The sequence below is a fragment of the Lotus japonicus genome, chromosome 3 (genome assembly GCF_012489685.1).
Source record: "Lotus japonicus ecotype B-129 chromosome 3, LjGifu_v1.2".
Classification (NCBI taxonomy): Eukaryota; Viridiplantae; Streptophyta; class Magnoliopsida; order Fabales; family Fabaceae; genus Lotus; species Lotus japonicus.
The window spans coordinates 23030552-23043032 of NC_080043.1; the positions used below are offsets into that span (position 1 = coordinate 23030552).

Below are 12481 nucleotides of genomic sequence, written 5' to 3' on the forward strand. Positions count from 1 at the left end.
CATTGTGTACCCTTCCAAACACCACCATACTTTCATAAAATATATTTTTTACTCATTTTATTTTCTTGAAGAACATGTAGGTACTCTAATAGTTTAAAATTGATTTTATTTTATGGACCCTTAATTTTATCATTCCAATAAGATTAATTCTTTTAAATTTGCATTTAAATTATCCTACCTGATCAATTCTTGTAATCTAGTTTTTCAACATAAATTCTATCATGGGTAAAAACAAAGAGACTGTAAAGAGCATAGGGTACTAGGAATTGACCTTTTGGCTTTTACATGCATTTCTTCTTTCTTCTTCTACCCCAGTGAGAAAGCAAACAAACCACAAGAGCCAACAGTGACTTGGACTGGTTCTTATAAAAAGAGACTGGCCCTCCACCCAAACCTTCTAACTCTCTTTTTCTTCCTCTCTCTATTACTACTTTCTTTCTTTCCCTTCCCTCTCTCTTTCCTTCACACTTGAAACTTGAGAACATGGACTATCAGCGCACCTCTCTTCTAAATTGTGCTTACTTCTTCCAAGGAAAGGTAACTATTTCTGTTCACTAAACACATCAACTCAGCTTAATTGCTTGTAAGTTGTAATGGGGCTCATAATCTTTGAAATTTGAGGACTAATTCTTCATTTTGTGTTTGTTTAACTTTTTTGATACAGTCAATGGAGGAAGTGAGACAGTCCCTTGTATACACCACTCTGGAGCTTGAACAAACAAGATTTGCAGTACAAGAAGAGCTAAGAAAGAGGGATGATCAACTTCTTAATCTAAAGGATCTTCTTAACAATACCATAAGAGAAAGAGATGAAGCACAAGAGAAATGCCAGAGACTTCTCTTGGAAAAGTTCCTTTTCCAACACCAACAGCAGCAGCAGCAGCAACAAGCAGATCCTAATTCTGGAGTTTCCAGCATTGAGGATGAACCCAGAAGAGGAATTGACTCCAACAATGGCCTCTCTTCATCAGATTGTGAAGAAAGCATTGTTTCCTCTCCAGTTTTTGATAACATGCCTCAACCACAATTTCCACTACCATTACCATCAGTGGCACAATCCATGATTGAGCTAACACCAGAAAAGCCATTACCAGAAAAGGGTAAGCTTTTACAGGCAGTGATGAAAGCTGGCCCTCTGCTTCAGACTCTGCTCCTGGCAGGGCCACTTCCTCAATGGAGACACCCACCACCACCACTTGAGTCCTTTGAGATTCCCCCTGTCACCATACCCTCACCACCACTACAGCCACCACAACAACCACCGCAGCTCCTCCACCAAGAGTCCTTTTTCAACGGTAGCAGCAGCACTAGTACTCATTCCCAGTGTGGAAGAGTCAGTAGAAAAAGGATCTTCTGTGATGGCTCTGACTCTCCTTCAGAGACCAAGTTCCAAAGGGTTGTACTTCACTGACTTCTACCAAGTCAGATTTTTACCCATAGTTTTTCAATTTATATATCAGCAATTTCACAGGATTAAGAGTAGCAAGATGATATGCAATTAATCTAGCATCTGTACAGTGGTTTGTTTTAGGACACAAGTTAGTGCATATTTGGAAACATTTCTACAGTTGATCCTGAAGGCAGAATCAAATCTGGTGAGAAGTTTGTCTGAGCAGTTTTTGAGTTTCAGAATTAATTCCGATGATGGAAGAGAAACTAATACAAACATGCTGTTAACTCATTAAGGGAGGAAGAAAAGAAACTAAGGAAGTGCTTGATTTAGGCCATGTTTGGGGTGAAGAATTTATCCTTGGCATTTTCCCCTCTTCACATTCTACTTTATGTTGATTTATCCTTGATTTCTCTGATTGTAACAATCAATGATACTGTATGTGATTAGAGTGTGTGTGTGTGTCAGTGTGTGTGTTTGTGACTTGAGTGAGTGAGGGATTGGGTGTGGAGTGGTTGGTTTGGGAGGTGAGTGTGACCAACAACCAAAGGAAGGTCTTTGAGCTCTGCTTGTCGGGTTAGAGGGACCCAAATTTAGAATTAGCATCTATTACTTGCGTGATGTATGATTATGTTCAAGCTTTTTCTTAGGGAAGTTATGATTATGCAGGTCTAATTAATCTTTTGTTTTTCAGAAAAAAGTTTATTTTTCTTTTGTGTTACCAATTCACCTAAGTCCATTTTTGGCATCTGTTCCCACTGATCTTGTTTACTCTTACATTCTACCAATGGAAGAGCAGATAATGTTGACTCCAATCAGGTACAGTAAAAGCATGGACTTAGGAAAAATAAATGAGAGATTCCACAGACAAATGAAACATGCTACATCATGATAAAAAAAAGGGGGGGTTGGATAATGTAAGAAAAAAGAGGTTAATAATAGTCACTAAACAATTCTAATTAATATATCAAGTACCTTATCCCTCTCTTTCTTTGTATGCCACTTTGCTTCTACTAGCACACTTCACATATATAAATAACATTTGTTGTTACCAAACTTTCCTTATTGTTTTGAGCCCCAAATGGGTACTTTGATTCTCCAATGCAAGGATGTAAACACAAAAAGCTAGCAATAATGGTATGTGCGGACTTCACACGTATCTAACTACAACTATCTATTTTTCTTTGTTTTACTTATCTAATACCACACATCAATGGCTCATAACGTATTTTTGTGTGTGCAAAATCAAAAGCTTATCCATCTAATACAACTGTGCACTGCCATGGTGAGAGGGCCAAGGGGAGGTACATGGAAGAAGTCACACATGGATTGTGGTCTCTTGAGGAGACTAACGAGGGTGTAAGTCTTTGGTCACAATAATGCTTAGACTACAAGAAAGTTTTCTAAATCATGCAACCTATTAACTTTGTCTACCTTGTTGTCCATAATCAAGAGCCTCAAAACTAATTAGCAGTGAGTTACTTTTCTAGTGGAAATAAATGTGTTTGGAAGTTCCTATAGATTTTATTCTAAAATTAAAATTAATTTTTGAAAGAAGCTTCAGTAATTTATGGGACAAGGATGGATCCACGTTCAGCAGTGACTAGGTATACCCCACAAGATTTTTGTAATAAAATAATATAATAGGCTCATCATCTATGTCCAAATCAACAATGATATATAAACACATCATTTTTTAAATACTTCATTTTCACTTATTTTTGTTTCTATTTCTCTCCTCTTATCATCTATCACATCTCACATTTTCTCTCTCTTACTTTTTCTTTTCTTTCTATCTCTCTCCTCCTTTCACCTCTTTCCACCTCTATGAAAGGTGTGAACATAACATTATTCTGTCCCAATAGAGAGATCATCGTATTTATAAGAATTAGACCGTTAATTATGCTAACACACTATATGATATACTAATAATGAGAATGAGATACACCTAGGCGTACACATTCATTGGGCTTGGATGCGCAAGCACAAAATATTGCTCTAGGTTTTGGTGAGTGGGCCTGAAGAACCTAAAATGATACACTATCATTGTCCCCCTTATTTTATTTCATATGGGACTTGTTTAAACAAAAATCAAATTTGATGGTAAAATATTTAAGTAGGTTATAAATTTAATTTTAAGTAGGCTTTTATCCTTAAATCATTATATAAATTAAGTTGTTTGAATATTGTCGGTGAGAAACTCAATGTAATCAAAGATCAATGGACTCGACCTTTTCACAATTATGGCGGGGGTGGGGTTTTCTTGGAGCGTTTACACTAGTGCGAGTCGGCGCGAAATTTCACCATCATAATTTTGACGATGGAAGGGGTGGGCTGCTCGGCCATGGCGGAGGTTGAAGGACTTAATTCTTCTAAATATTATATGTCAAATTGTCAATGATGCTTGGCAGGGAACAATTTCAAAGACCGGAAAACATGCTAGGCACGTTTTGTACGGTGAAATTGGCCGCAAATGGTGCCCCTCGTGCCATCACAAGAAAACTAAATAGAGAGAGTATAGACAAGAGATATTGGATCTTTGGTCAATCAATTTGAGGCCTAATAAGACGCAAAAATGTGACTTTGGACACAAGTTGACGTGACATCATGAATAAAAGTTTGAGCTCACAAACTCCAGCTCCATTGTGGTGAAAGAGGCCCAACTCTACAGTTTTTTAAAACAAGCCCTATTTACTGTGTGTACGTTCAAGGAAAAAGATGAATCTACCCCTTTTTTTCCCCTTTGAGGATTACATTTTAGTTTTTACACACTCATTTCATTTTTTTTATTTATACATTGCAATCTCATATTTTTAATTTTAAAGTAAACGAGTGTGTAAATAATAAATAGTAAAAAAGGGTGTGCAAAATGCCCACATTGTTTGAGGTATTTTAGGGAAGTAATGGAAATATGATGAGAATATATGTCTATTTTTTGTCAAAACCTCATCCAATCTTAGCTAACCTGGGTCAAGGTAAACAAAGAAGTTGATAAGATAAAAAGGCCCAAAATTGAATACAAAGCCCACATTTGGCTTTGCAAAATGCTAGCGTTGGTAAAAACAGAAAATTTTATTCGACCAAAAAACAAAACAAAACAAAAATTGACCAAAAAAAATAAACAAAAGAAAAATTAAGTAACAAGCTTTATTTCTATTGACAAAAAAAGCTTTATTTCTTATTTCAGATGTCCATATATCAAGTTTGAATCTAACGCGGAAGTTTTTTTTTTTGAACTTATCTAACGCGGAAGTTAATTCCCTAAATTGTAAAAAAAAAATATAATACGTCAAATTTCCTCATCAAATAATTGATTTTTATATATTTAGAAATTATAAATTAAAAAAAATTAGAACCACAGTTTAGCTACCATTCAGCCCTCAATCATTTCCCCTCATCACAAATTCACAATCAAATCAGTATTAGTCTCATCCCGATCAATTTCAATTTCAGTCTCTTAAAAGCAGCTAATAGTTGCTTCATCATTTCATGAATACATGATTTTCAAGTGACTACCTAAATTGAAATTTTATTAAATTAAAAAATGTATAAATTAAAGGCAAAAGATAAAATTTAAAGTTTGAAAAGTAAGCTCAAATTCAAATAAGGTTAGAGCACTTATATATCGACATACAAAATTTGATAGTCGTACATTTGACTTACATATTATTGGACGGTTTTTAACCGTCATAAATATTAATGGCAGTTAAAAATCGCCGCTAACAAAGAAAAGAGAGAACAAGCTTGTAGAAGAAGCTTGAAGAACAAGTTGAAATCTGAGTTTAATTGATTGAATGTGATTTTCGTTACAATGTAGAAGAAAGACAAAAGCTTATTTATACTAAAACAGAATAACAAACTTGTAACTAACTGCTAATCAGTTTTAACTAACACTAATTACTTGCCAGCTCAGCTATGAGCACTAACTATCAGTGTTTACAACTAAGTCCCTATACTTCACTTCTGTCCACTTATGTTCAGTAAATGGTCCTCAGAGATTCTGTATTTTCACACCCTCCCTCAAGCTGGAGGTGGAAAGATATTGACCAGACCAAGCTTAGAAACAAACCCTTGAAAGAATCTTGGCTGGAGAGCTTTAGTGAACATGTCTGCAACCTGAAGAGCTGTTGGGATGGGCAAAAGCTTGAGAACACCATCTTGTAACTTCTCTCGGACTACATGACAATCAATCTCTAAGTGCTTGGTCCGCTCATGAAATACTGGGTTGGCAGCAATGTGCAAAGCGCTTTGATTGTCACAAAACAGAACAGGTGTCTTAGAACAAGTAATCTTCAAATCCTGCAACAAATAAAGAAGCCACTGCAGCTCACAAGTTGCATAGGCTAAAGCTCGATATTCTGCCTCACTAGATGACCTTGAGACTGTGACTTGCTTCTTAGCTTTCCAGGATATAAGTGAATGGCCAAGATAGAAACAGTATCCTGAAATAGATCGTCTTGTATCCATACAACCAGCCCAATCTGCATCTGAGTAACCCTGAATATTAATGGAAGAGTTTCTTGGAAAGAATAAGCCTAATCCTGGAGAGGCTTTTAAGAACTTCAAAACTCTGAGAGCTGCTTTGTAATGCATATCAGTAGGATTACTCATGAACTGACTCAACTGTTGTGTAGCAAAGGTAATATCAGGCCTTGTATGAGTCAAATATAACAATCTGCCCACTAATCTTCTGTATGCTGAAACATCTGCACAAGGTTCACCTTGATCAAGACTCAATTTAGCTGCTGGATCTAAAGGTGTTGAGACAGGTTTGCTGCCAAGATTGCCTGTTTCTTCAAGTAAATCTAAACAGTATTTCCTCTGACAAAGAGAAATTCCAGTAGTGGAATGTGCCACCTCAAGACCAAGAAAGTATTTTAAGATTCCCAGATCTTTAATACCAAAAGCACAATGTAGAGAGTCTTTAACCTTTTGAAATTCAGTCAGGTTATCTCCAAATAAAATGACATCATCTACATAGACTAATAACCCTGTGAACTTATCATCACCACATTTGACAAACAAGGAATAATCTGAAGCTGTTTGTGTGTAGCCCAGATCTATGAGATGAGAAGAGAGTTTTTCATACCATTTCCTACTTGCTTGTTTCAAACCATAAAGTGATTTTTGAAGTTTGCACACTTGATTAGGCTTCTCAGTTGGGACCCCTGCTGGTATACTCATATACACATCTTCATTTAGAGAGCCATGTAGAAAAGCATTATCTACATCTAGTTGGTGTAAATGCCAATTCTTTGCAGCAGCAAGTGCTAAAACAACTCTGACAGTAGTAAGTTTGGCAACGGGAGAGAAAGTGTCAAAATAATCTAGTCCCTCTACTTGATTGTAGCCCTTAGCTACTAATCTTGCTTTGTAACGAGCCAGGGTACCATCTGCATTTCTCTTTACTCTATAGACCCATTTGCAACCTATGGGCTTGACACCTTGTGGTAAATCCATTAATTTCCAGGTTCCATTTCTCTCCAAAGCTGATATCTCTGCCTTCATTGCTTCTTGCCAATATGGATATTTGTTTGCCTCAGCAAATGTAGTTGGCTCTTTATCTGTAGAAATGTTAAGCACATATGACTGATGTGTAGGAGAAAGCTTGTTATGGGAGTAGTAATGTGTAATACTGTGTGCTGTACTAGTTCTTGTAGGTAAAGATCCATATTGAAAATTTTGTAGATATGATGGCCTCTTGACTTGTCTACTAGATGTCCTTGGAATGTCATAATTTTCTTCAATCACAGAATGATCAGTGGCATGATGTGAATTTGGACTTTCAATCTGAGAAGAAAATGATTTCTCTACCTGAGGATCACTATGAGCTACTTCTGGAATTGATTCTTCTGCCTGAACATCACTAGGAAGTACTTCTGGGATGATATCAACTCTATCTTCATTAATTGGCAACTCTACTGCAGGTGTGGATTGTGTTGCCCCTGTAACTTCAGAACTACTAGATCCACTGTTATATGCTTGCAAGTCTATGCACTCCCAGGAAACTGAAGCTGAGCTTTTGTAAGGTAAAATAAGCTCATGAAAAGATACATCTCTGGAAACTAGGATCTCATGAGTAGAAATATCCAGCAAAATGAAACCCTTGACCCCTTGCTTAAATCCCAAGAAAACACACTTCCTGGCTCTTGGTTCCAGCTTTGATCTATTTACAGATATGGTATTTGCAAAACACAGTGAACCAAAGACCTTCAAATTATCTACTTCAGCTTTCTTTTGATACAGCAATTGGTAAGGTGACCTGTTATTTAAGACCTTGCTTGGTATCCTATTCATAAGAAAGACTGCATGCAAGACAGCATAACTCCACATTTTCTTTGGCAAATTGGACTGAAAAAGTAAAGCTCTAGCAACGTTCAAAATATGTTGATGCTTCCTTTCCACCCTCCCATTCTGCTGTGGTGTATGAACACAAGATCTCTGGTGAATAATACCATGAGCAGAATAGTAATCAGGTAGAAGGAATTCAGGCCCATTGTCACTTCTAATAGCTTTGATGGACTGACCAAACTGTGTCTTCACCAAAGTAACAAAGTTCTTCACTTGTTGTTGTACTTCTGCTTTGGTCTTGAGGAGAACAATCCAAACAAACCTACTATAGTCATCTAGAACTGTGAGGAAGTACTTGTGATTATGGACAGAAGCTTGAGCAAGAGGACCCCAAATGTCCATGTGAACCAAATCAAAACACTTTTGTGCATTACTGTAACTAATGGAAAACATTTTCTTTTTCTGCTTGGCTAGGTGACAAATGTCACATACAAGAGACTTACTAACAGAAATGGAATTATCTACAGTGTGTAAAGCAAGTAATCTATCATGAGATAAATGCCCTAACCTAAAATGCCATAAAGCACTAGGTGGGATAGTGTGACCTAAGCCACTTATTTCAGATGAACTATGCTGAACAGAAAAACATGTACTAGAAGGACTACTAACTACTAAGTGATAGAGATCATCAGCTTGCAAACTACCCAAACCAATCCTCCTCATGGTTTGCACCTCCTGAACAAAACAGTGAAATTTACCAAAAACTACATCAACATCATGTCCTTTTGCTAACTTATGAACTGAAACTAAATTATAAGAAAACTCAGGCACAAAGAGAACATGTGTTAGTAGAATGGACTGTGTTATTCTAACTGTCCCAACATAACATGTTTTGATGATAGCACCATTAGGAAGCTTAACACTAATAGGTTTAACTTCAGCAAGTGTGTTAAAAGACAATTTGTCAAAACAAATGTGATCACTTGCTCCTGAATCTATGATCCAATCTCTACTATCATAATGTTGAAAACAAGATAAAGCCATGTGATTACCATGTCCTGAAGCATCTCCTTCATAAGTTGCAGCCTTCACCACATGATTCACAGAAGTATTGCTATTATCTGGAGCTTTCTTTGATGTTGTAGTAACTTGTTGGATCATGGCTATGATTCTTTTGTACTGATCGGCAGTGAAAGGCTCTTCAACCTCCTTTTGTGAGTAATTGTCATCCTCTGGATCATCAGTAGAGTCATAATTTCTGGCTGTGTTATTAGCATGACTTGTACCATTTCTGGAATTGAAAGTGGTAGGGTATCCATGTAGTCTATAGCAAATCTCCACCGTGTGACCTGGTTTCTTGCAATGAGTGCAGAATTTTCCAGTGGTCTTGTAACTAGAACTACCAGATTTTCCTCTACCATATGGCTTCCTTCCATCTGCTGCATTCACTATTGCTAGTGAATCTTCATTATCCTCAGTAGCAATCTGCCTTTCATGTTGTATGGCTAAAGACACAACCTTAGCAATTGATGGCAATGGAAAACTCATCAAAATCTGTGACTTAATCACTCCAAAATTATCATTCAGACCTAAAAGAAACCTGATTGTGTAATCTTGCTCCCTGAACAATTTTACATTCTCAATTGCATCACATCTACAGGGAACAACACACCGACATTGTGGAATTGGGCGATAGTGCTCCAATTCTTCCAAAAGAATCTTCAACTCAGTGTAATATTCATCCACAGTGTGTGAATTTTGTTTCAAATTACTAATTTCATTATGTAATTCTGAAATCCTAACCAAATCACCTTGAGAAAAACGATCTCTCATATCTCTCCATGCATCACAGGCATTTTCAAGAAAAACAATGCTATTTGCAATTGAAGTAGTTACCGAATTAAGGATCCATGAATAGATCAAACTATTGCAGCGATCCCAGGCTTCGTAGTTCATATCTGTCGCTACCGGCACCGGAATTTCGCCATTGACGAATCGGAACTTGTTTTTCGCCACAAGCGCGCGTTTCATCGATCTTGCCCAAGCATTGTAGTTCTTGCCATTCAAAGGTGGATTCACCATGGTCGCCGAAGGATTATCACTCGAGTGAATGTAGTACGGCGATCCTGGATTCTGCGACGGATCAAGAACCACATGAGGAACTCCATTGTTGTTGTTGTTCTGTGCTTGTCGCACCATAGCAGCGGAAATCGGTGATGGCAGAACCCTGGTTAGGGCTCTGATACCATCAAAGAAAAGAGAGAACAAGCTTGTAGAAGAAGCTTGAAGAACAAGTTGAAATCTGAGTTTAATTGATTGAATGTGATTTTCGTTACAATGTAGAAGAAAGACAAAAGCTTATTTATACTAAAACAGAATAACAAACTTGTAACTAACTGCTAATCAGTTTTAACTAACACTAATTACTTGCCAGCTACTTGCCAGCTCAGCTATGAGCACTAACTATCAGTGTTTACAACTAAGTCCCTATACTTCACTTCTGTCCACTTATGTTCAGTAAATGGTCCTCAGAGATTCTGTATTTTCACAAACACAGTAATGCGTGTGTCTAATGTATGTCGTCAAATTTAGTATATATAACAATTATTTCCCATATGGCAATTATTTCCCAAGTGTTGTAAAACTGCATAAATGTGTCAGTACAGTTTTACAGTCGTGCATGTCTTTCCTCTTAACTTTGTTAATCTCTAGCTATCTTCCTTTATTCCCAAAAGTTAATTAGTGCTTGCTAGATCCATTCAAACTTCTATTGTAATTGTTTGCCCTTGAAGAAAGGAAGAGCCCTCCTTGTCTATGAGCCAATCGGGTTCCTATCTGTCTCTTTGAACACGCACAGGTCCTTGTTGGTGTAGTTGCCATTAACGTGGGCAACTGGTATGATGCATCAAAGACTTACATCTTCATAATGGTATGCCCCAGAATTTAATGTCACACACCTAAGCAAAAAAGTTAGAAACAAGTAGCGGATCATGTTTCCTGATTGTATAATTGATGCAATTGTGTGTAGCTTATAATCTGAATAATCTCCCATTTGAAAAGTTTGCTGGCTATTCAAAGGAATTAATGGCCTGAATTGATTTGTGGGCCTTGCTTAAGCAGGGCTTGTTACATAACCTTTACTTCATTTTGCCCTGATGAATTGGGCATATGCACATCAAATCGAATTAATGCTATGCACGAAAGCTTTGACTCAGTTCAAGTGATACATGTTTGTTTCCACTTTAACAATGTCTCTGATTTGAGTTTTGCATATAGAAAAAGTCCGTTGAGAGAACTAACTCCTATTATAATGTGATGTTTCTAGCTCGAACATAATTAACTCTCTTATCTCAGGAAAGCTTTGGCTGTATAAGCTTTGGCTGTATAACGGAACTATGCTCGGCATTAAAGAGTCCAGCAATAGTAGTTTTAAGATCATTTTGAAACTTGAGTAGAGATTGAATAGGAATAGCCGAATGGACAACAACTAATCCTGCTTTTTATAGTATAACGTTGTTCTTTCATAAAATAAAGACAGAATAAATGTTCATCCACTTGTGGTTGAATTGAAAGCATACCATCAGAGTGATCCATTTGTGGAGCTACTAATGGTTTTGATCTGCATAAACCGATACCTTATTGCTATATATGGATCTTCATAGTCACAATCAAGATTCCTCAGCACCATATGCGGAACCTTTGGCAGTGACTAGGAAACAACTATTCTACCTGGCTATTAAAATCTCAACCCTTGATATCTCACCACCCTGTTACATGTCTAAAACCATCTTAGTAAAAAATAAATTCTTTACAATTGGCTAAGATAATCTAAAACTAAACCATTATCTTTTGGGTACTTTGATATACTTTTCTTTCTCTATAAATTATTGAGGACTCAAAAAGTAATGAATATAACTCTAAATCTGCACCTCTATAAATATCTAATCAATTCATTCAATTGGTTGACACAACATAACCAATTCTCCTTTTGCATTTGGTTAGTTACTTTGTGACAGATGTGCTTACCTGATACAATCTGCATATGTTCAAGCAAGTAATTTATCAAATTAATTGATGCAAAAAGTTGTTAAGCAAAGAGGAACAACCTTCATGAGGCCATGGCATTATCTCTAATCAGTTGAAATATAATTAGCCTTACTTTTAGTCAAGTCAATTAAGTAATCAGTGTAGGCACTTTTAAAATTTAGATATTTTCATGATTTGTGGATGCTATGTCTAAGCTTCCCAATCTACCATGAAGTTCAGCAGGTGTTTAATGGTATTAACTGTGCTGCTAAGGGGGGAACAGAGTAGGTGAGGGAAGTGAAACCTATTGCCCATCGAGAAACTACCAAAAGTTAGAAGGAGCTCCCTAGTCACTAGACAGCAAACAACTTTTAGAAATTACTAAACTAGAACAAAGTGAAAGCTTGCTATACACATAGATTAAACTTCATTAATTAGTCCAAGCTATGTTTGCTTAGTAAAGAAGATAAAGTGATAAAAAGAAGACTAAACACAAAATATTCCAATTGTTCTTTAGCTAGAAAGAGTCATTGACAAGTGTCTTCCATCGTATCATGAACACTACTCCTCTTCTTTATCCCCTTTTCTTCATTTTCCTGTTTGTACTGCATCTGAATTCTGAACTCGTTTATACCAAGAACTAATTATCCAAAAATGTAAGTTATTCCATAAAAATGATACATGAATGATTATATTTCTAACATATCTCTCACACAATAATTTATTTGGATTTGAAGCGTGAATGATACATAGATCGACCTAGAAACAGTACAC

General features: G+C 36.6%; 1 protein-coding gene across 1 annotated transcript; it reads left to right on the top strand.

Annotated features, from left to right (window-relative positions):
* The first annotated feature begins 379 nt into the window (after positions 1-379).
* On the top strand, positions 380-2065 carry LOC130749118 (uncharacterized). The gene is made up of 2 exons (XM_057602414.1): positions 380-537; positions 665-2065. Exons 1-2 carry the CDS (start codon positions 484-486, stop codon positions 1409-1411), a joined length of 801 nt encoding a protein of 266 aa, XP_057458397.1. The 5' UTR covers positions 380-483; the 3' UTR covers positions 1412-2065.
* The last annotated feature ends 10416 nt before the right edge of the window (positions 2066-12481 follow it).

Bases quoted from the DNA above. Each gene is read 5' to 3' on its own strand.
- LOC130749118 (XM_057602414.1), top strand. From the start codon at position 484: ATGGACTATCAGCGCACCTCTCTTCTAAATTGTGCTTACTTCTTCCAA. The intron at 538-664 runs GTAACTATTTCT...TTTTTGATACAG, and splicing joins CTTACTTCTTCCAAGGAAAG to TCAATGGAGGAAGTGAGACA.